This window comes from Acanthaster planci, linkage group LG05 (assembly GCF_054643075.1).
Source record: "Acanthaster planci isolate LZ-2023a linkage group LG05, COTS_SCS, whole genome shotgun sequence".
Lineage (NCBI taxonomy): Eukaryota > Metazoa > Echinodermata > Asteroidea > Valvatida > Acanthasteridae > Acanthaster > Acanthaster planci.
The window spans coordinates 5502701-5527108 of NC_141781.1; the positions used below are offsets into that span (position 1 = coordinate 5502701).

At 42.5% G+C, this 24408-nt stretch overlaps 1 protein-coding gene across 1 annotated transcript; it reads left to right on the forward strand.

Moving 5' to 3' along the window:
• The first annotated feature begins 162 nt into the window (after positions 1-162).
• Positions 163-21283, forward strand: LOC110989507 (cholecystokinin receptor type A-like). The gene is made up of 2 exons (XM_022253946.2): positions 163-1523; positions 17197-21283. Exon 2 carries the CDS (start codon positions 18479-18481, stop codon positions 19628-19630), a length of 1152 nt encoding a protein of 383 aa, XP_022109638.1. The 5' UTR covers positions 163-1523; positions 17197-18478; the 3' UTR covers positions 19631-21283.
• The last annotated feature ends 3125 nt before the right edge of the window (positions 21284-24408 follow it).

Sequence of the window (24408 nt, forward strand, 5' to 3'; positions counted from 1 at the left end):
TATTTTCTGTCAGCTTTGAAATTGCTTTCCGCTGATCCTTGTGGTTTGGAGACTACCCGTCTGTCTCGTGATTTTGCTTTAGTACACACCCTCACACTGCACGAGTGTGTTACTCGATTTATTATAAGAAAAGCTGTCTCTGGTCAGGAAATGAATGCTCATTTAATATATTGCTTTTTGAAATAATTTCGCAAGGCATCCGTCACGATTTTTTAATTAGTCAATGATTAATGAGATTCCAGAACAGAGAATATTGCGTTAAGTCGAGAGAGTCTGAAGCTTGCATGGTTGGATGTAACCGCACTTTTTCATCTGATGTAAATCGCGGGGATTTCCTTTTATTCAATCGGCCCGGTCACAAGTTGGAGAAAAGACCCCGCGACGGATTGTATTGCATTTAGTCCTAGTAAGAAAAAGGGACAGTCCTTGGTGATGTGCATCTACGTGTATTTCGACTTTGGACGCCCTCTGTTGACTCGCAACTGAATGCTGAAGGCCGAAGTGTATCAGCCGAGGACATTTGATAAATCAAGGACAGGTATCAATTCTAACAGTTTTCGCCCTTTTTCGTTAACCTGGCAGACACTGAGGTGCACGCGTATATGTGCCATTCGTAACGCGCGCTCAAGGATCGTGTCTTCAGCACAGCCTTGGCGACCAATGCAATGTCGGGCCTGATCAAACTGATCATTGCTCAAAGTCTCCACAACTCAGGAGGGCTGGTGGGTGACGTGAGAGGTGGAAAAACTGCACGTGTTTGACTCGAACTATACCAGTGATAGCTCTATTCACGAGCTTGTGGCATTGTTGAGAGCGTGGGTGTGAGATATCGGGATATAGCTATGGTGCTTATTTAAACATAATACGCCAGAGTAAACTGGGAGGAAAAGTGAGGGTTGAGCGAAACCCGGCGACTAATGTTGCAAAAGGGAATTCTTTACATGTAAACAGCGGTTGCCCAACGCACACAAAAGAAATACTATAATAGCAACGAGATCCAACCATCCGCGACTCGACGAAATGTGCCCTGCATAGATTTGCGTGCACAAGCCATTGGCTCTGTACAAAAGAAGCTAGGTCACGTCGCGCGCAGAACGGTTGTGTTTGTTACCCTATTGAGATGCGGCATTGTCCATTCCGGACACACTTCCCTCAAAGTTCTGCTAAACACCAAGAGGGAAAAACAGAGATAGTACCCAGCTTACTGAAAGAGGATATGATACCGCAAAACCTCCAGATAACAGACTTCGTCATTGCGCCAACCGCTGTAATTGTTTACTCTCTGCGGTTCGAAACTACCGTTTTGGAATCATTGAACAGGACTTCACTGTGGTTCCTGCGGAGTGAACATGTATACATGGACACACGTACATGAAACCAAACCGTCATCCAGCCGACCGTTCAGTATTGTCAGTGCATCACCTTTAATCCATTCAGCTTTGCGAGTGATCAAATTCGACGGGTCGTAGGCTCCAAGCTCTTTCCCTGTTTGAAGACCGACAGAAGAGCTCAGTCTGGATTTGGTGAGTTGTATGATCTTTGGTCTTAATACCGTTTTCGTTTTGACTTTCCAATGCCAGCTCGTCCTATTCGTAACTCGAAGACGGTTCACACATGCACAACAGAGTATATAATTATGCAAAGATGCCGTCAAAAAGGTGCGGTATGCGGTACAAATCGTCGGTCGTGCCACGATCTGACCTGTCTCAGTTTTAACGAATTTGGGTGTTTAGAATATTCTTGTTATGCGTGATGAAATCTATAATTTCTGAAAATTTCATTACTAAAAGGTGCTCTGAAAAGCTAATTAAATTAATTTGGGTTATTAGAAATGTTGACCTACCTCTCCAAAATTTAAAATTATTATTTCACTTACTGACGCATCGAGATAAGTCTCTTCGTGAAAGGTGTAGACAGCGCTGTTTTATTTCAAGGAGGTGACTTACACTGGACCTTATCGATTTTGTCATTTGAAATTGGGTAACTCGTAAGCAGTCTTCACCGCTGTTTGATGTCATTCGGTAGCTGAACGTTGAACCTTAATAATCAACTGAGGTTGTAATATGTTCCAGTATGTTCCTTGTTTGGTATTTGATGTTCGAATAAAATCGTGATGTGGGCATTTGTGTGTACGATGACACGAAATCCCAAGCGAGGCGCAGGCCTACTCGTGTAGTCAGCCACGGCAACAATACTTTTTTATTTCAAGTCAACATTTTTAGGTCAGGCTTTTTTATGATCTTTCAGTCGTTACATTCATGATTTAACTCTTTACTCCCGTAATGCAGGTTTTATAATAATAAAGATTTAAAAAGCCTGTAAGTCTATCCATAAAAAAATTAAGTGAAATGCAATGGACTGTAACAAGCTATATTCAGTTGCCATGTTTCTGGTTAATAATGCAAAATATGTAAAAACCTAACTACATGTAATTATATGTTACATACTGCAAAATGTGACACTGGACATGAAAGACACTCTGATTCTCTCTTCGACTATATTTTATGTACAAATTCATGCGAAACTTTTCACGTCAATCCTAAATTGGAATTAACGAAAAGCTATTTGTCACTTAACGCACTGACTCACCTGCAGTATTTTACATCAGAATTCAAGGGGAAAACCTTAAGAGAAAATCAGTGAATTTTAAAAACACTTATCGTAAGCCAAGATCTTTTTAAAAGTAAGCCTGAAATTTATTTTATTTACCCAAAGCATCACTGTTTGTTTGTGTCAGATTTTCGATGCATTGCAGTGCTAGCACTCCGCATCATTAAATCAGCTGTTCTCCAGCTGTTACTAATATCATTTAAAAATCACTGGTGATATTTAAAATGATTACGAGACAACACTGATATTTGGTTTACCTCCTTCACTAATGTCATTTAATTAAAAGTCACTGATGCCCTTTAAATTACTTGAGAGACAACTCTGAAACTATTTCATTTACTTCCACGTGTAGGGTTTGAAATTAAACTAAAGACATAGTAACTGATAATGGTCAGTCCAAGTCAAACATTAAGACAGAACTCTTAACTCTTTTTAAGTAGTCTTTAAACTATTGTGTTTTCCCTTACAACGTTTCCCTTAAATAGGGCCTTTTTCTGATGGGTTAACAACAAATCGACATTATACAATACAACATATTATACCTTGACCCCGGGCAGTTTTCACGTTTCAAGCATTGTTATTGGAAAAGCAGTAGATATTTCTTCAAAAATGTAGGTCGTTGATATATTCTTGTAATTCTTTTTTTTTTAATAGAAGCGTTCAAAGCATCTTCAGAAGATTGACCCTGGGTATCTGTGGAAAAATATGTTTGAATGATAAGAAGGTACACTTTGAAGAATAGCGAAAATAGAAAACAAGTGTTCGTGACTTCTGAGAATCTAAACAGACGTTAATTGTTCTTTTTCAGTATAACTTTGGTTTGTTCCTTTTGATTGCGAGACTAACTCTTTTGCACATGGTTCTTGTATCTCGAGTTTAACAGATTGGCAGTGGAATACACATAAACCTTTACAATGAATTATTTGAGAATTTTTTAAGAGTTACTTAATAATTTTATAGGTTATACTTAGCCCTCCCATGGGAATTCCCCTTCTAATTTCCTTCAGCTTTTGTAAAGTTTTACCCTTTAAGACCTTTTTAATCGAAAAAATACACGCGAATCACAGTGAAGGATTTTAAACGAACCTTCACATAGATTAACTTGAAATGGTCCGCGCACGCTTGCGCAAACGACATAGGTCACTGTTGGCCACAGAAAAGCGAAATGTTTTGTTCCACGAAGTGACGTCCCTATCTGTATAGGTGGCTGATTGCGCTCATAAAATTGTAAAATAAGAATTTAACAAAGGACGTATGAATTTGGCTCCTCGTTTAGCCTAGTACTTACGTTTTTTTCCCAACAAAATATCACATATTGTAATTTGACTATCTAACTTTATTAGAACTCTGAGAACAAACTGAGATTTCTCACAGGTGCATGAATCATGCCAAAAATCATTGTTCCTTTAAGCCTCTACAGACCACCGTGTCATACATAAATATAAATGTACGTGTTTTTTCGAATGGTGTGGCATTGACCCGTGTTCAGTGGGCCATATATTAGCATTCCTGCCCATAACACACAGCAACAAGGCCTACCAGTCAACAATGCGGGTCCCTCTTCATCTCTTATATCCATTGATTATATGGTGTCCTTTGTATATAGTGCTAAACCAAGGTTCGGCCTTCGATCCAAGGGTTCTGGAAACCTAACTGTGATGGTAAAATATGCGACTAAACGACTCCACCGTGCTACAAGGCAAGGAATGAAATAAACCTTTCGCGAGTTAAATTTGGAGAAATCTGGTATATTGAGTTGTCTGATTGCACACAGACATGAGAAACAATAATTCCCCAGACTTAAGACACTTGCTATACCTCGTTATTAAGGACAAGCTTTTGCATAGCATCCACCATCTCTGGAATGGACTGGTTCTTTTGTGCCCTTTTTATCCATTAAAAACAGTGTATTGATGCAAGGTGTCTCTCATAATGCAACTAAGCAAAAGCCTGCCTTAAAACGAAGTACAGCAACAGTGTGGTTTTGTTATTCTCGCGTGAACTTACAGAGCTCAGTGTACCAGATTTTATTTAACTTCAACTTAACTGGCAAAAGGCTTAATACCAGTGAGTGAAAAGTACCGCCAGTTCTCTCGTCGAGCCTACAAGTCAGTCAAAAAAGTTTTAACATGTCAAGTTGAAGTCTCTTCAGATGAACTTGGGCAACAGAGGCCATTCCTACTGTGATTGGTAGTAGCGAGTGCCGATTTGGGCGAGCGAACTCTGCTTCGAGCCGGGTTTGTGATTAGGGCTGTCCTCGAAGACGGAGCACTGAGCAACTAAAAATAAGGCTGACGAGATGAGATCAGCCTACCCAGAGAAACCTGGCTGAAGCGACAAGGACCTGCCTCACCACTATCATTTTGTATATAGCGAGTGGGATTTGGTTTGATTGAAGAGGCTAGTCGGTGGATTGGGTGAAATAAATCGTGAATGGTTGATTTCCGATTCGTGTATACTTTGCCTCATGATTGCCTTTGATTTTTAATGGTGAACTGTTTAGAGATGGACTCGACTATACCACAGCGATGAATGTGCGATACGTGCAATGGTACACAGCGAAATCTCGCCTGACCTGCAGCTCCACCTCTTTTGTAGCATTTTTGTCCGACTTGTTGGCCCCACATATGTTTCGAAGTAAAAACTTTGAAATGTACATATTATTTGTTCTTTATCGACGTCAAGAGTACAGAACGTACTTTACAATGGATCTCTATCCGCCTCGAGCAGAAGCACGCCCTCGTCGGTTGAACAGTACGTTATCAGGAGAATCCCTGTACAATGTCAAGAACATCATAAAGTGTGTTGATTTGTTTTAGTTAAGATTCCTGGAAAGCTTTAAACTATCATTGGTTCAGCTTAGTGTCAACGCGAGGCTACAGTGCCTCTCAGTGCTATGAAGGTGGTGTTGGTTTCTTGGACGGCAAAGGGCTGCAACTTAATAATCCAGCCCTTCCTTCCTTCGTTGAAAGTGTAGCCTCATGTGTGTATGAGGATACTGACGGGGGTGTTTGATGTACGTGATCAATCGGACGACGGTAGCTAGTGCTTCCTGAAGTGAATTTTTCTTCTTTTTTGTCACTGTGTTGGTCTCTTGTTTGTTAGTCTAAGGAAGTGACATGCCACAACTCACATCCCTTTGAATTCTTGGTAAGTTTGACAGATTAAACTCTGGATGTAACAATGACTGACAACGCACGTCTGCCTATCTTTGGTTGAGTGGGAAGATGGGAATCTTATTTGCCAAGAAAAAAAGCATCGCCAGAATGCACGACCAGCCGAAATTGAATTACCGTCACTTCGGAGAGTTTTGCTCACCATGGGCACAAGGAGTTTGAAGGAACACGAACGAGTTCCCTGCCACTTTCAGCACGCCGCGACCGGGGTGCATCAATGACAGACAAAAGCAAGGCGCGTGTGTCACATTTCGGTGATTTATTTCAGAAATGACGCGCCGTTTCTGACGTTGTGTTGCAATTTTGTTTCTCCAAAGTGCTCAAGAGGTTTGTCCTGGCCTCACGCCCACATGTTTCCGTTGCCTGCCTCGTGTGGACATTCGTTTGTTTTCATGTAGTTAAATACATGTACATGTATTTTGAACCGTGAAAACTATTTAGGCATGAGTGACGGTTTCCTATTAATTGTTCATCTCCCTTTTGCTGCGGATAACACGAACCCCCCAAATCTCTCTTAAACTGTTTTCTAGAAATCTTGTGTGGACCTGGGCCAGTCCAGTTCACAGAAGGTTCGCACAACCTGCATTATGTGGACCTGTTTCGCGCCGGTCCACAGAAAGACGGGAGTGTTGGCATATACATGTACATGTGTATGTATGGTGTAAATCGAAGATTTCCTATCGTTTCTCATTTATTTGTAAGCACCAGTTTCCTGCAATAGCCCGTGTTGGTCTTGCACTCATTTTTCCTACTGAGCTATAGACGTCTCGATTGGATTTGTTTCGCGTATCTGTCCTCGATTTACAAGCTTGTACCGTTGCGCTGTGGCTGAAAGTTTCACCCATGTCTTCAAAATATGAAATGAGTAATATACACGGTGTCCACATAAAAGTATACCGAGATAAAAATTACTGTAATGGCAAAACTACTATAAAGGCCTACATGATAAAGAGATATGTATATATGTATCTAGATATGGTGTTCTAAAGCGGACACGCAAATGTTGTGTATGTGTGAGTTTGAACGTCTTGTTTGTTTGAACGAAGTGTTTGTGAGTTTGAACGAAGTGTTTGTGAGTTGGAAGTGGAACGTCGTGCTTGTGAATTTGAAAGTAGTGTTTGTGAGTTTGAACGTCCTGTGTGTGAGTTCGAACGTCATGTTTGTGAGTTGGATTTGGAACGTCGTGCTTGTGAGTTTGAACGTCATGTGTGTGAGTTCGAACGACGTGTGCGCGAGTCTGAGCGTCGTGTGTGTGAATGGTCAGGGCTAATTTCATGGATAATTCACGTGATTTTTTCCCTGGATAAAAACAGGATTACCAACCAAAATATGCATTGACAGGAATGGTGGCGATGTGGCCATTAAACTTATAAGTTAAGTAGCGAAAAAAAGCAGATAAGATTGATTTAGGTACACTCCTTGTTTTCAAGAATGTGTTCTTAAAACAAAGGCATTTGGAATTCTGTACACTTGCATAGTTAATCCTTTTAATTTATCAAAATGCAAAGTTGTCACAGTGCCGATTTCAGTAGCCTTAACATCGATCTACTTTGTTAATCAGCTGTGTTAATAACATCACAAGTTGTATACAATTGCAAAGACGACATTCTGCCCTTTCTAGAGATATATATCTCTTTCCCATATATAAAGCAGTTTTGCCATCACATTAATTTTTGATCTCGGTGCAATTATTAGGCCTATGTAGACTCCCTGCATATCATTAAAAATAATAGTTGCTTTACAATAACATTGCCAGACCACACTTCGTCAAAAAACATGCAAGTTTCCTACCTGTATTGCTTAAGTTTCCTGTTGAAATGATGGTTTCCACTGTGAGGCACTAATACAAGAACACACTTTCGTCAAAGTGAAGTCAGCAAAGAAAATGACTATCTTCAGTTGTTAATATTGGAGAAGAGTCACCCCCCCAACTTCTCGAGGAAGTGCAACTTTTTGTCAGACTAGTGCCGGCACGGTTGACCCTAGTTTGGCAACCCGAGTCAAGGGATAAAGGCATCAGTGGTTTGCGGAATGTAATCAATCAGCGAAAAATAAGTCACTCCTGGGAGATTGTGTGTGGATTGCCGATACTTTATATTAATTAGAGTCAGTAAAAGAAAGCAAAGACGCACGCTTAAGGCTCGTTGTCCAAATTAGATAGCGGGTTAGCTTTCGGCCTATAACGCGCTGGGAAAACATCTGCCACTCGGGCAGTAATAATGCACTTTTATTAACCCATGTGCTTCACGCTCCTCGGCCAAATATTGACCCATTTGTTACATTTGTTTGGCTTTTGTGCATGGAAACGCATTTCTAAGATGACTTCTCTACTGGAACAGGCGCAATATGGTCTGTTGACACAATTCATAAGGGGGCTTTATCGAATTCTTTAATTTGGCGAATTCATGTGCCGGGCCTTGTTGTGGAGCAACGGGAGCATTTCCCACGAGCGAAATGGGCAGGTTCAAAATATAATATGGAGCCCTTGTTTGTGAAAAGTTTCACATTGAGAACAAGCAGGCTATTTTGGTTGCCGGGCATTGGTCTATTATCCGCCTTGAGCACAAGTACCCCCTCATCGGTTGAAATGAGCCAGATAAGTGGCGAGTATTCATTTTGGTTGCAGCGACGTTACCATAACGCGCGCAATTCACAGTCGTTTGTGAACCAGCGAAGTGCGGCTCTCACCAAAGGAGCCTCCGTTGCTGGGAAAATTGCGCCCTCTCTCGGTCCAGCTCGGGGCTCATTGTAAACCCTGACAAAAATCTGAGATCTTATTTTAAAAAAAAATGGCAGGTTAGTCGGGTAACGCTCCCAGTCCTTTTCTTCTTCAACGTAGTGAGAATGTGGCCCAACATTATAGACGTTATTGTGAATTTTCAATCTTATCTGTACATTTTATATGAAACATCTGAATGCAGTGTTTTTATTCTTTCCATCATTCGTTAGTTGTCTTATACAACGCTTGAATGAATAATCACCAACATTTTATGCTTCCTCCAGCCTTTGTTGACGGTTGATTTTGAAGGATTGTTTTTTGTAGGTTTTATCTTCTTTTGAAAAGGAGTGCCTTTTACGACATCAAAATAGCGCCTTCGTGCATATGTTGACGAAAATATTTTCTAGGAATCGAGAAATCACCACCTCTTTATACACTTCCAGTGAAAACAAGTATGTATTCATGAAAACGCGTTGAGCTGAATATCCACTACATGCTTCCTTTAGCGAAGCGCTGCATAGCGAGCATTTTTCCTTTGACCAAGGTGAACTCTTGCACGGTTCTACTTGAAGTGTGTTGTGATTCCCATACGCAATACATTGGTTCCAATATTTCCTGTCACATGATCTGCAGATCAACAATCAGAGAATAATAATGTTTACCAATTGGATTCACCAAGAACGGTCACATGATTTGACATGGCCGCCCCCATCGAAGCAGGTGTCTGTAACTGTGACTCAAGAGACTGAGCAGCATGTGGTTTGAGGGTCCCTTTTTAATTTTATGGTTCTCATGTTTCTGTAACGTTGAAGGACGGTCGGGCAGGAGAATTTTCAAACTTTCTTTTGACCTGGACATTCTTAAGATTGACTATTTTCCTCATTGTTTCCTGGTTGAGATTTCAGACAGGGTTAGCGGTATAAAAAGTTTGTTTTTTCTCGGCCGGAGTCAAAACCAAGGGTCGGTCGGAAATGCGAACCACAGAATTACCTTCGGGCGCCCTTATCAAGTCAGGGAATCGGACATGATTGCTGCGTGTGAGTAATGTTACGGTCTACCACGGTGGTCTGATGAACCGTTGACATTGGAAACGTGTACAGCTGGCGTCAAAACAGAGAAACTTACATAGAACACGTTTCACGCTAATGGACACGTACTGCTTATGGCTTGTTCGATTCTCATTTTGGAATTCTACCTATGAAAATACTGTTCAAACCCTCCTTTGGGGTGACGGCGTGGCGCCAACTCACACGCGTGCTTTATTCCCCATTACCGTTGCCTCTTTATAATACCGAGCTGGCTTTCTCGAATATGTGTAGCTGATTGTTCCCATTTACTGCATTTCCGCACCCACGTCCAGTGACTAAAATGAAGCCCAACCCAATAATAACATCACAAAAAGGCTGACTTTTTGGCAACCTCAGACGCATCAATTTGATAACCCAGTTTTCTGTGTATTAAAGCTGTTGTCTTATCTCTGTCCCTCTGTCCTCTCTATTATCGAACCCACTTTTTGTCAATGAAGTGTACAGCTGGGATTTCGACTGAAATGGTCTCTCTGATTTCACTTGAATTTGCTCTGTATGAAATTTATTCATTTTTCTCAAAATATTGCCGAGCCTATGTCGTATTGAATTAAAATTAATTAGATTCAATTTGAGGTACCCCTCTCCTCCTGTTGAGGTCCGATCAGCTCCTGATATATTTCCCTTGTAAATAACAACGAAAAAGCGTCGATTTCCCGTCACATTATAACTACACGACTGACGTCCTGTACCCTGGCCTTAATGATAGTGTAAACATGAATCATTCAACACAGATTAAACATCCATCCCTCAATTTATGTAGATGCCTGTGTAGATGGCAACCTTAGTGTCCCATGCTTATCCTCATGGGCGTAAATCCCGTGGGTTGGGGGTATAGATCCCCCCTCCCCCACAGACCCCACACACATCCAAATGACCTCGACTTGCGCTTTTGGAATACCGCACTGGCTGTTGATAGTCTACCGATGTACCAGTAGTCATGAGCAAGCCCAGGGAAGGTTTTCAGTCACGTTAATTCTGGCGATCTGCACGGAAATGCTCGCGCCTTCAAAGTCTCTCAACATTATCTAGCGTACGTGAAATTGCCTACAGAAATACCCAGATTCGAAAAATTCAGTCCACTAGCCCCCACGGACAATTTGTCCCGGATATTTACAAATAAATACGGCGTGGCCATCGTTATGCACTGGTCAAGTATGCGGGATGGAGTTAGAGGTCTTTAATCTTTGAAATGAAATCAAAATGTTTGCACAGAAAACCCGCGTCATCTTCTGGAGCGAAGTGTCGCCGGGTTTAAGTGCAAAATGAACATCACATTTAAAGGCATGAGATGCTTTCTCTATGGATCAAATCATTGGTGCTTCATCTAGGCTGTCTATATGCATGTCAGATGGCGATGCCCAAGGTTTTGACTCTCAGAACCGTAAGTTGTGTAAAATAAACACTGTGTCCGCTACCTGCTCTGAACTGTTTCCTGGTACACACGAACTCGTCCCCGCCCTATACGAAATACACAGCTCGACATACCCATTTAACTCTGTACATACAGACCTCTCACATTACCTGATTCTCATTGGAAGGTCACTATTTACAGCAGAACCACGCTTGATTGGCGTCAGGTTTTACCCCAATAGTGCATTTGCCTCAATCGAACAGCAATCTTAGTTTTATTTGGTATTTTCACGGAAGTAGCGTACATTTGGGTGTTATGATAGGTGCTTAAGATTTTTAAGACTTGGTGAGTTATTCTTTTGCTTTGTACCGATGACCAGCCACAGTTTTACAGTCGGCAAAAACTCGAGAACAGCTTGGGGAAAGCAATCTGTATACGCACAGGTTTCAAGCATGTTCAAGACTTTCTTCAATTAGTATCAACACATCAGCTAGCCTCTGGCAGCACCTTAGGAAGAAATTATACACTGACGTCGCCAGACAAGCTAATGTCAGATTGGTAATTGGCTTGATTGTTCAGTTCTGCAGGGGTTGTCAGTTTTAATCAGAGTTTTATAGTCGCCAAATTGACGCCGTCGAAAGACGCAATTGCAATTAAGTGCCTGTCACTTCCCACTGGTTATGTGTTGTCTGCCATGTGGATGGGTCCAAGAGGCGGAGACAGAATCGTGACTGGTCTTGGTACATTCCGGTGAAATGGAATTGCGCACCGCCCAATAAATATAAATTGAAGGTCACCAATGAGGAAGTACTCCGTGTAAATGTACATGTTTCTCTGGGGACTACTGTATGTACATTACACACTGACAGAAATAAGGTATGTTTTCTTTTCATGACCTGAACTATATGAGAGCGAGAGAACCTTGTAATTCTATAATACAGGGTTATGTGTGCTTTTGAGTAAACCTGCGTCGGCCTGCTACTCGAGTGAGGAGAAAGATTTCACGCTCTATTTTTCACCGTAATAGACTCAAATGAAATGGTACTGAGTTGAATAATGGACAAGGGTATGCGAAGCTCTCTGGGTCTATCGTCAAAATCGTTTGCGAACGCCCTCTCTTGGTCGAGCTGGAGGCTCCTGAGTAGGCATACATCCGTTTAGACCCTGCACAGACCGATCGGTTACCCTTCCTTAACTCAGTCGATGTCGAACTTCGGAGGAGCAAAAATAAGTCAATTACCGTTGTAAGAAAGCGTTGAGATCTTTGTTTTGTAAACACTGTGGTGCATTTAACACAAGAAGAGAAAATGCTTGCTCTTGGGTAATTTGCCAAACCTATATCCGGTGACTGGAACTCAGAATTTGTTAATGGTTCTGTATATTATGGCGAGTCCCTTGGAATGACGTGTTCGTGACAAGTGGGGCGTTTATTTCTAAAAGATACTAAGAATGTTTTTTTTTTTTTTTACAGAGGCCATCTTTCGTTTTCAAGTCTTTTTCCACAGAAATTAGTGCTGCCATTAGACTCCACACTTCATGAGTTTCTTTTACCGAGCAGAGAGCGTAGAGGAAGAAGTGATTGGCCCCACAGAGAGATTGATTCTCAGTCCGCCCTATGTCACAAGAACATAACGAATTGTTGCCAACGATCTCCAAGTCTGACCGGGGCCCCTGTGAGAGTGGTCGCATTACCCTCGCTTGTCGTATCCCCTGTACCTTTCCTTGCCTTCAGTACCAAGTGGTGTAGAGGTTTATGCACAATCAGCCTAAAGTGATGTGCAGATTGAATTAGTTTAGTTTAGAGACAGAAATTGCACCAATAAAGTGCCAAATGCCGGGTTCGGTCTCCAGTCCATTCAGATATCAAGGTGACCTTTTGAAAGCCGCAGTCATACTTCATATTGTTAATATTGTTTCTCTGGAAAGTATCGTCCCGAACCTACCTATGAGCGTATTGTCCTTCCGCTGTTTCATATTCAGTACAATCTATTGAACTTAGTGCCAGTCAACTTCACTAAAAGGTAGAGTTTCCGTGTGTTCTGTGCGCTTGTCGTGTAGATATATGATTACAGTTCATGATCCCGCAATGTCCGTGTAGTTTTCTACACATCCCAAGGGGACTGGGGCTTGTTATGACACATTGAAACCAGCAGGATGGTCCATTGTTTCCTCGACTGGAATAGGCAACGGGCTAAGCTGTTTATGAGTTTATGGCTTGACTATTGAAAGCGGTACCTTATATGCCCGTGTTTGGTGTGTCCGAAGTTGTGCCGGATAGTCGCCTCAAAGACCGTGTCTGACATTGTGAGTGCTTACACCGCAAGAGCCTTTCAAACCTTGTGGTTGCGTCGTCCCTTTTGTCAGTAACATGGCATGAAGTCTCAATGATGTATCTGAGAGTAAAAATGAAAGGTTTTATGGCGACTTCAATACAGGAGTACGATAACGTCAACATATTATTGTAAAAAAAAGCTGGTACATCAACGCGCATTATATTTTGAGGCAGCGTAATCCTCATTACGCCCTGAACTAAAATGTTGCCTTGAAAGACTCAGCTCCTGTAGGAGAATGAAGAAATTGTACAGCTTTATCGGATGGCAACTTGCTAAACTCGCTTGGTAGACCTGTGAGACAGGTGCACACCCATAGTAATGCTTAGATATATTGGAGACGCAAGAAAGTCCATTCTCTGGATATTCGATCGCTTGCGAACGAAGTTTTTGTCCGTCCTACGGTCACTGCAAACACGCTTCTGCGGCTCAGTGATTGAGAGGCCTTGCTGACAAAAACTCGTTTCACTTTTCATCCGTCCAATAAATTTCGACAACCAGTAGACAGTTGTAATAACTGTGATCGTCCTGCTGTGACAATATGCTTTCCAAGCGCTTTAAGTTGATGAATTAATTTAGTGCACGGATATTGTAATGGATTGTATATACGCAGGGACGTACAGTCATCATTTGAGAACAAATCAGTTCTTAATGTGAATGATCGAAATGAATTTTGATATTTTGATAAATTTGTATTTGCAGTGCATACACGTAAATACTATTACTTACAGAAAGTATACTTACTCGAGAAAATTATATCCTGCTTGAAAGACCTGTTGTGATCAGGTGTTCCTCTGCCCATTTATACTAAAGATCTTTGAAATACCCTGGTGTGATTACTTCCTGCAATTTGCGACGAATCACCCGGGAATCTATCGGAGCTAAATCCCTCTTCCCTCCGAACTTGTCAGGCCTATTCTTCTAAAATGATGAGATTACTTTCGAGACAGGCCGCAGGCGACGTCGCATCGGCGATGTTCTCGCTTGTTGAACTCAAGAGGGTCACACATCTTTGTCTCTGCTCCTCTGAGGTATTCGCCGCGGAGTCTCACTTGGTTTAATCCACCCACATAAAGTATCATGAGCAAGACGTCCCTCCTGAAGTGCTCTTGATTTCAGGAATTTCGTGAATAACTTTACAAGAGGCCACCAGCATCCCTGTTTGTTTGTTTGTTTTTCTTTCATCAAACCGTAGGCATGCAGACCATTAAGTATTAATAAATTAAGTGGGAAAATACGTTGGAAATCTGAGGGTTGGAAATTCTTTTTTAAGCGTATTGACAGGAACAGAGAAAAATGCAATCTTCTTTATTTATGCATGCCAAGGGACCTTCCGTTATGTATGTAAATACAAAATGCACACTTGTTAGATTCCCCAAGCGTAATCATGGTTCTGAATCCCCTTCAACCCATAAATATATACAGCGTGTCCCCCCCCCCAAAATGGTGCAAGCAAAAACCTGTCCATTTTAAATGGTCTATGTGCAGTGCATTTTTTTTCAATACAGCCTTTGAAAATTCGCTTATGTCTAAATTAACCTTATTTTCAAAGTTATTTTGTTGTTGTAAAGGTTAGTTTGGTGCCTTTGGGGTTTTATGTTGAATTTTTTCATGTTCACGAGTGGTACAAACTCAATTTCGGTTGTTTGTGTTCACTGAGGCATTTCTTTGGATCGCCAAAAGGCCAAAGCAAATAGGATGTAATAAAACTCCTTCCAGGGAGTCTTGTTTCGAACCTTTTGAGTTCCAAATGCCGTCAGTTGGGAGACTATGCTGAAATAGGTAGTATTTGCTTTCACGCAACATTTCTGACGAGGACACACTCTTACATTATTGCACACTATAAGGTGTTACGAAAGGCCACGCTAGACGGCTAATTGAAGTGGTTCCTATACGTAGTATGTCTGGAGCCCCGGCTTCTTACCCGTTTCACACAGGCGTTCTAGGGTCGCGCCGAACCAAATTAAACGCAAATTTTTAATTACCGGCGAAAGTGCGACGTCTGAAACAATTAGTAGAAGCGACGAGGCGGGCTAGCAGGCGAAAGATCAACACTTGAAGGCGCTCGGAATGACACCACAACGACTTGGCTTCAGTCGTCGCTCCTTTCATGGGCCGAACTCAATGTAAATGTATGTATTAAGTTCGTCGGTCTGAACCGAGTCAGTCTTATTTCTTTTTGGTTCGGCGCGACTCTAGAACGCCTGACTGAAACGGGTGTAAGACATTTGGTGGCGTTGTGCTTTGGGGTTGAGGTATGTTATAACAGCTGGTATAGGCCTAACCAATCTGATAAAGTACGGTGACTTCATGACAATTTACTAAGAGAAACTATCCCTCTGTTTGGCATTGTTTTTTCCGCCCTCTATAAAGAACCATCTCCAAAGCGTTTCAAGGTCATCTTAGAGCCATTAGGTGAGTGTGTGACATGCCTTGAGCTGCACAACGGTTGTGACTGCCTTCTTCGTAATTCAGCCTGCTGCTGGATGTAATCAAGGAATATTAGCCCCCAAAGAAAAAAAAATAATAAATTGCATGCAGTGAAAGTTGACACGAGGCGTCCGACATTACGTCGTGACATGCTGGTGCAGTCAGCCTTGTGGTCGGACTGCTCCGGATGTGTTCCCTTAGTAGAACGGATCGACCATAAAGATCAAGCAATGGAATAATTGCACAAAAATCCTCCCACTTTTTTAGTTCAGCGCGCTTCTGATCAAGAATTGGCGCCGTTGTACTTCCACCTTGTGCAGAAGCACCCCCTCATCGATTTAAAAGAGCCGCGTTGGTCGGGAGTATTGCTGGTAGCGATGCGACTGCAACGCTTGCTTTTCCTAGTCGTTCGTGAACCAGCGATGAGCAGTTACATGTAGTACCAAAGGAGCCTCCGTTGCTAAGGGAATAGCGCTCTCTCTTGGTCGAGCTCGAGGCCATACGACATAATTTGCTTTAAAAAGTCCACAGACCAGTTTTTGCAATTTTGATGCGGAAAACGTCTGGAAGATCTTAGGGGTTGATCCATTCTCTAAATTTGAATTATGATCCGGCTGTTGTCTCTGTTTAGTCATAATTTCAATAAACGCATGTGAAGCCACAAAAGTACGTGTTTATAAAGTAATGCGTCCATTCGTGTGTTGCACTGTTATAGCATCTGTATGGTTTCCAAGGACAAAAGATTGTTTTTTCCCATCATTATTTCACCAATTAGTTAGGCCAAGTATGTGGAAAAGGACAAATTTAATTCTCTTAGACTAAGAGCATAATATATGTAAGTTTTGGGAAGCTAACAAAAGGTTAACAAAAAAATCTGCAGGTGGCTGCCATGGTGGTACCAGTCTATTTTGGATACAGGAATGTATTCGCAATCACCGCTAACAAATCCGATTCAGGTAACAATTCGCAGTCTCCGCTATAAGCATGAGAACTGCTGGTGTATCATGAACCGTCCACATCTTGGTTTGTATTTGGCCCGTTTGTTTGCGAGGTAATGCTGTTCGCGTTCCCTCCTCCATTATGTCCGTCCTCAATTACTAATGGTTTTGCGCTGTCGCTTTGTTCTCCTGAGTACATGGCTATAAATTTATATTGTGTGCGCAGTGCACAGATCATGCCGATAAAACTTCGTTTTGAGCAAAGCAGCCACAGAGGTATGCCTATTGTACTGAATTTCAGGGCCTATATTGAGTTAAGCTTGCGTTTAATCGAATTTCGGTTCTCAGTATCTTGCGAAGCATGGAATCGGTGGTGAAACGCGAGGACCTTAATTTCAAGGAGTCCCAAATGCTAAGACTAACCCCGGGATTATAGGCCCTCTAACGGATTTAATTTGCATAGTCCTTCGGTCAAAGAAGTTCTATAAAATGGGTAGGCCTGGCTCTTTTCCTCAGGGAACCTTATTTGCTATCCATTTTTTTTTGGTCTACAGGGCCTTTTCTGGATGGCATTGGACAGCGATATCATCAAACGTCTTGTTACACTGGCGCAACCAACTCAACAGCGGAACTGGCTTTGTGCGAAACCGGGATCTGTACGGATTATGTGCAAGGACAACTGATGGCCTGCCCGCAGGTTTAGTTCAACATCGTGCCGGTGTTTGTCCAAGCGAACTGTTAGCGCCCGTTCCCACTAAATTACGGCCGCTGTAATGCACGCGTCGCGTAACAAAGATTGAATTGTCACACGTCGCTTACTCGTATGCAAACTTTAACACTTGGTTCTTCCGCAGCCCGAGATAACTCATTTAAGAAGATTCCGCTTATCTGTTCACTCTATCATCTTTTGGACTGAGATTGTGACAGTCTCTCTCAATTCTAAGCCACAATCGTCCCTGTCCATCCAACTCGAAGATTTGCCCCACCCCCCCATTTACAACATCACCTTGGACTTTCTCCTGCGGCTCTATCTCTGTCTATCGTCAGAAGGGGATTAACCCTTTATTTTCGACAGTCGACGGCGTTACATTGACGTGGATACCCACTGAATGCTCACTCAATTGGAGGCTCTCGGCGGCAGATGTTGGAAATTTCACGGTCGGCCGCCCTAGTGCTCCCGTCCTCACTCTGTTGAAACGATTTGCCTTTCCGTCATTCGTCGGAACGCTGTGGTGTTATCACGAGGAATCGTGTTTTGTCCTAATGAAATAAATCCCAACTGACTAATTTGGCATCCATTTGTCTTTAGTGAGATCGAAACGACCGTAATTTCCCAAAAATATTCTAACGACCAATTCCCCAAGGAGCAATTGCGCACGAATTGGAAGTTGAAATCGTGTTGATTTTCCTCCAGGTGTAATTATAATCTACGTCCGTTTAAAGTACATGTATTTACTACTTACTTAGGGGACCTTGACTTAGGGGACCTAGCATGCGGCTAGGTACGGGGCAAGCGGGTCTTTAATCACAGTAATTGTGACGTTTTCTGGCTGTTAAGACCCACGAGCAAGACCCACCAGCACGAACTTGCAATTTGCCTTGTTACAACCTCTTACATCACCGTATGTCGGATGTGATCCTTAAAATTTGTTTTCAGAATCTGAAATCACCATTAATGCATAAATATCGCTAGCGGTTCGACAGCTTTTCGTGCAGAGAGCTTAACTGTTTACGACCTCACACGTTCAACGCTGATCTTGCCGAGATACAGTTGCAGTTTGCAACTTACTGTTAGTCACAGTAGATTTTGCTGACCGATAACATTCAGTTTTGACTATGGAGACACCCACAGAAGTGGGAAACACGCTGGTGTATCTCTTGTACAACGCCAGTATGAACGACACCACCGAGGCGGGGCCGGTAGAGAGCCCAGCCCTGAGACTTGTGCTGTGGGCCGTCTTGGACGGCATCATCGGCTTCCTGGGCGTAGTGGGCAACGGTCTAGTCCTTCTGGTCTTCTTCCGGGGCAAGTCCTCCCGGAACCTGATCAACCTGTTCATCATCAACCAGTCTATGATCGACTTCACCAGCTCCGTCATCTTTCTCCTGATCCACTTGGGCCCCAAGTTCGAGCTGGAGCCGGGCCACGGCGGCCACCTGATCCTATGCAAGATCTGGGTGTCCGAGTACGTCATGTGGGCGCTCTTCATCTCCTCCAGCATCAACCTTGTCTGCATCACGCTGGAGCGGTACGTGGCCACGCTCAAGCCAGCCTGGTATAGGAAGAAAGTGGCCGCCGTCAAGAAGCGGATCGTGCCCGTGGCCGTCGTGGTGTGGTGCTCGGGTTTTCTCATCGATGCTTTCTGGGCGTACGTGCAGCAGGTCCTGCCGGGCAACCTCTGCGTGCCCGTCTACAAGTCGACGGTATGGCAGGGTGTCGGCGGTGTCATGATTTTCTGCGTGACCTATCTGATACCGCTGACAGTCATGGCTTACTGCTACTCAAGGATCATCCGTAAACTCGGCAAGCAGGCGGCCAAGGTGCAGTCCCAATCGCCGGCGCGGTCCGTGTCGCGCAACGTCACCGTCAACGAGCAGGCCTCGGGCTCCGGCGCCAGTGGTTCGCTCCTAGGAGGTAACAACAAGAAGTCCATCCGTTCCTCCGCGAGTTCGCGGGCCATGAAGAACGTCATCAAGACCATGATGATCGTATCAGCCACCTATGCCATAACATGGGCGCCCATAGCCTTCAACTATGTCATCTACAACCTGGGTGGTCCGTTAGATTTCCAAAGTACCTGGTACGAAGTCACCAAACTATTTGTCTACGCTAACATGTGCGGGAACCCGTTCATTTACGCAATGCAGTACAGACAATTTCAAGTGGGACTAAAGCGAATGTTTTGCTCCTGTAAGCGAGAAACACAGGTCAATGCAGAGCGTGCCGATATGTCACAGTCACGTACAGGTGGAGACACGCTAGCTTGAAAAGAAATTTGCACCTGTGGCACTTGAAGTGGACGGTTGGAGAACTATTTCTTTAAAAGTTTTATCAAATAGCGTTATTAAACTACCGGTAGAATTGGTAAGAGACGTAAACGAAGAACAGTCACTGGTTTGCCCTACGTCAACGTAGTTTTTAAAAGCATTGTCTGCTTTTGGTTTCCGACATCTTTGGGGGAAATTTTACAGTTATTATCTGCACAGTGGTAAGACTTGAACCCATGATTTCTAGTTCCTAATGTTGATAACCACTCGAGCATCCAAATTACGAATTGGGAATTGTGGGACCCTGAGAGCATAGATCATTACGTTCGGCGAAAGGCACTTTGAGATCAAACATTCAAATAATAGTACACTCTAAAACTCCCGGGTCAAATTGACTCAGAATTGGGTCCTATTCGGCGTGACCCCTTTTGATTTGTTGAAGTGAGCAGGCGCTTCAATTTATATATGTTGATGTTCAGTCTCAAAGGGAAGAAAATTGTGATAAGGCAGTTTTCAAATAGCATGTTTAAAACCAGCTACCGGGACCTGGGGTGTCGTGGACCACGGCTCGGTCCAGTTTCATCACCAGGACCCTGATAAGCCTACCCGTAGTAGTGTAAAACCAGTCGGTACATTTTATTCCCATTCATAATACCTTTTGATGTTGTGAAAAAGTGGAACTAATCAAAAAAGTCATATTTTTTCCACTGATTTTATTCACTTAGTTTTCCCTGTGTTTTATGGAACACCACTCCCGCCATGTCAGTAGTTTGCGCCTTGCGCGCCCACAGCAATAATATCTCTAAATGGAAATAATTTGCGCGCGAAGCGCGCACAGTGTAACTCAGAATGCAGCTGAGCAGTTTTAGAGTGAAATTCCTATTTTGAGTTAAAAACCACCTGCATGACGGTCTTTCAATTAGTGAGAATGAGTACACTGAGTTAGCTACGAATGGACTTATTTATCCGGTTCGAAGTTTGTCATACGCATGCACAAACCTCTGATTGCAAGCTTTCATAATGAACACCCAACTCGCGCGGTATATTCCCGTTCTATGGTTCCCTGTAAAACTCAATGTGGGCATAGTGTTAACTGCGGTGACGGTATACACTTACAAACTGGATAAGCTTCGAAATTGGACTTTTGGTGACGACAGACTTATCACGAGAAAGCGAAGAATTTTTGCATTATCCAGATTGTTTTAGTAGGCCTAAGCAAAGAGTAACAACTGACCAAAAGAACCGATTGGAGCCATTAAAAATCTGAACATTTCCAAGTGTTTAAGGGCCATAGCCAAATGCACCAGGAAATCAGTGTTTCAAATCTGATTAAGCACGTACCCTATCTTGGAATTCGCACCTTAAGCCTTTTTTCCAACAAGACGATAGTAAGTACCGTTACGTTTGTTTGAGCACTGCGTACAATGTCAAACCAAGAGTATAAGCCCACCAGACACTGTGCTTTCGCGCAGTGCACTGATCCTATGATGGTTCAATCGTGCATGATGAATGTTTTCTTATTCACTTCTGTTGTCGACTTTGTTTAAAAAAAAGAGTAGAATGAGTTTCGAGTTGAATTGGAATCTTGCCTTTTGTTCCAAATTGCGCCGATAATCGTATTCGAGAAGAAATTAAAGAGCTTTTGATAAAAGATATCATGCCTCGCTTTTTCTTGCCCTCTTTCCAGACTTATCGTGAGACTTCATTTCATACCGAATATCCAATACCAAACAACAAATACCTAACACCCGATACCAATTACCAATACCCAATACAAACGCCATAATGAATACCCATCCGAATACCTAACACCGAATACGAAATATCCAATACCAAATACCCAACGACAAACACCCAGTACCGATACCGAGTATAGTTTTGTCTTAGGAACAAAAGCCAAAGGTATACGAATGATGTCCAATGGCATCTTACTTATAATTGTCCTTTTTCACTCCTTATGCTACCAACAGTTATTAAACATAACAGATGCAACCCAAATCTATGCAATGAACATATTGCAAAAAGACAACGCAGAAGGTTGATGCTTGTCTTCCATAATACATAGGCCTATTCTTGATATACCTTGAAATACTGGCTGCTCACTATTGCCGTATTGGATGCGTAGCATGTATTGTTTGGTGTATGTGCCAGGTAAGTGAAGAATTCTTCAGAAGACAGAAAATAGTCGAGACTACTTCGATTGAATTTTAAAAAATGTTGTTGAACCCGCGTATTTTCTTCTTTATCCAAGTTATAAGTAATAGCTCCCGTAGCCTTCAACATTCAGTGGATTACCCAACAATATCTCCCAGAGATATTTTGCCTTTTGATCAGAAAAAAGCCTTTTGCGAGTTAAAGTTGAATCAAATCTGCTGCGCTGAGTTATCTGATTCCGCGTAAACATACCAATTTGAATTCCCCACACTGAAGACACTGTTGCTATAGCCCTGTCTGGTGATTTCAGGCAAGCTTTTGCCACGCGACCACCATCCCTGGAATATGTGCCCTCCTTATCCATTGACAACAGTGTATTGGTGCAAGGCGCCTCTTAAAGCAAACGCTTGCTCCGAATACGAGATATAGCAACAGTGTCTTTAGTATGGAAATTATAAATTTCTATGTTCTCGTGAATTTAATTTTAAAGAACTCAGTGTAGCAGACTTTATTCGCATTCAACTCGCAAAAGGCTTATTGCAAGTGCTAGCCATTTTAGAAGGGGTACGCCCACTTTTGTTTTTGTGTTTGTGTGGGGGAAATAAAAATTGCCTTTATGGATAGAAAACTTGGGACCATAATTTCAGATACATTCCACTCAAGACATGGATAGTGCACGCCAATGTATACATGCCGATCCAGCTACACGTCTTGTGGCATTGTAATTGCTCCTTACGACTATCCGTGAGCTTGACGCTGGATGTTTTACCTATGTATTGCTAAACATGACTGCGCGAAGGAAGTGAAAATGGGTAACCCCCCTCGCAAAAGAAACTCAGCTCCTAAGTTTTGATTAAAAGAAATGGTTGCAAAATATCTCGTACCCACTTTAGCTATATTACCACTCACGGATGGGCATTTCATGACTGTTTGCTCAAGAAACGAGATTGCATGCACGCCTACCCCAACGAGGATTCGTATCAATATTGACGGACCTCTGATGGTTTACCAGCCGTTCGTATGAGACATTCTCTCGGACCCGAGATCGACCGACGACGCAATGGACCACCGACATAGAATGGCAAAAACAACATTACTTGTCATCTTCACGCAAAGTGTTCGCTTTGACCAAATTTGTCTTTTTATCGATTGTTTAGTTTTGAGGAGGCACGACGTTTAATCCAAGCGTTGATGGCTATTAGGACGCAATATTGTTCGTGGTGGAATTCATATGCCGCTTTTTTAAACAGTGATGGAATGGAAATTAACTCCAATAAAATGACGTTTACTAATTTAATAAAATAAACATCAACCCAAAAATTAAACCAACAAACTGACGTTCATATCAGTTACGATCCAAGTAACAACACTAGCTTCGTTATACCAGAAAGCAATTTTCAGCGCAGCTATTAATTAATTCGATTAAAATTGATGCTTAATGGTTAACTGTTTGGGCTAAACAAACCCTTCCCTTATCTATGCAATTTAATAATAAAATACAATTGCTGATACTGAATAACCTTGGTCAGTGGTCAAGCACGGAGGAAACCAGCGGCGGGAGATAATTTGTAACATTGCAGCCGGATCGAGTTGAAGCCGACGTGACACGTTACCTTGTCCTGGAGATCTTCTGTTTGGGAGACATCGATCCACCGGATCCCTCCGCAATTGGCGGGTATTTACAATAGCGGGCCAGGGTGCACTTAATCAACTATCAACCAAGGTTTTTGTCTCGCTTTTTCCCCAAGGGCTTAATATCGACACTAGCGCATTTTCAGGGCAACCGGAGCTGGCTCGAAATCAAAGCGAGGGACACAGACCATTCTTCCATTGGCAATAGGAATAAAAATAATGCAATATGAAAAACAAGGTGTTTCAATTACTGGACAGGGCTTTGTCAACGACGGCCATGGGTAGCGGGGAGCCCCCAAATCCGAAAAGCTTACCCACATTTTCAGCTTAGAAGTGCATTTCTCACTAGCAGCTGGAGATATTATTTTGCCAGGAAATCTATCCAAAAAAGCTTATCCAAATGCAGTGGTTTCTTCCATAATGTTTCACCAAATTCCTTACTGGATAATGCCTCCCGCCGCTTGGTAAATGTGCGTACGCATGTAGTCTTTCTAGTGGGTTTAAGCCATGCACAGAGACAATACAGGTTGACTACTTAAACATTCATAACTGTGGTACAGGGTGCATGTAGGCTCAGATGTCCAAGAGACTTGAAATCTGATTAAATTCAAACATCATGCGAACGTCTTTTCCTCGCCAAAAGATTTTAGGGAAATATGAAGTAATGTGCCACGCGGAATCGGGTGGCAAAATCTTGTCAATTACAGCGCTGCTCTGAGTAGTTCTGTCATCAGTCACGCTTACCATCGGTAATGATGCATCTCACGTCTGCATGTACGTGGTCGGGGGAACAAGTGATGAAAGGGTACAGTCCACTAATTCAAGCCCCATTGAAGACAGTGTAAAATCAGCCAACAGCCAGCATCCCTGAGATTTCTGAAACGCAAATGAAATTCTTGTCTGGTCACTTATCTTTCAATTTCTTTTCAATTTTTTGTGGGTTAAGTTTCAGTCAGCCCGATCAAACTTAAGTATAGTGTGAGTTACCTTGG

Coding starts and splice junctions, on each gene's coding strand:
- LOC110989507 (XM_022253946.2), top strand. CDS start 18,479: ATGGAGACACCCACAGAAGTGGGAAACACGCTGGTGTATCTCTTGTAC.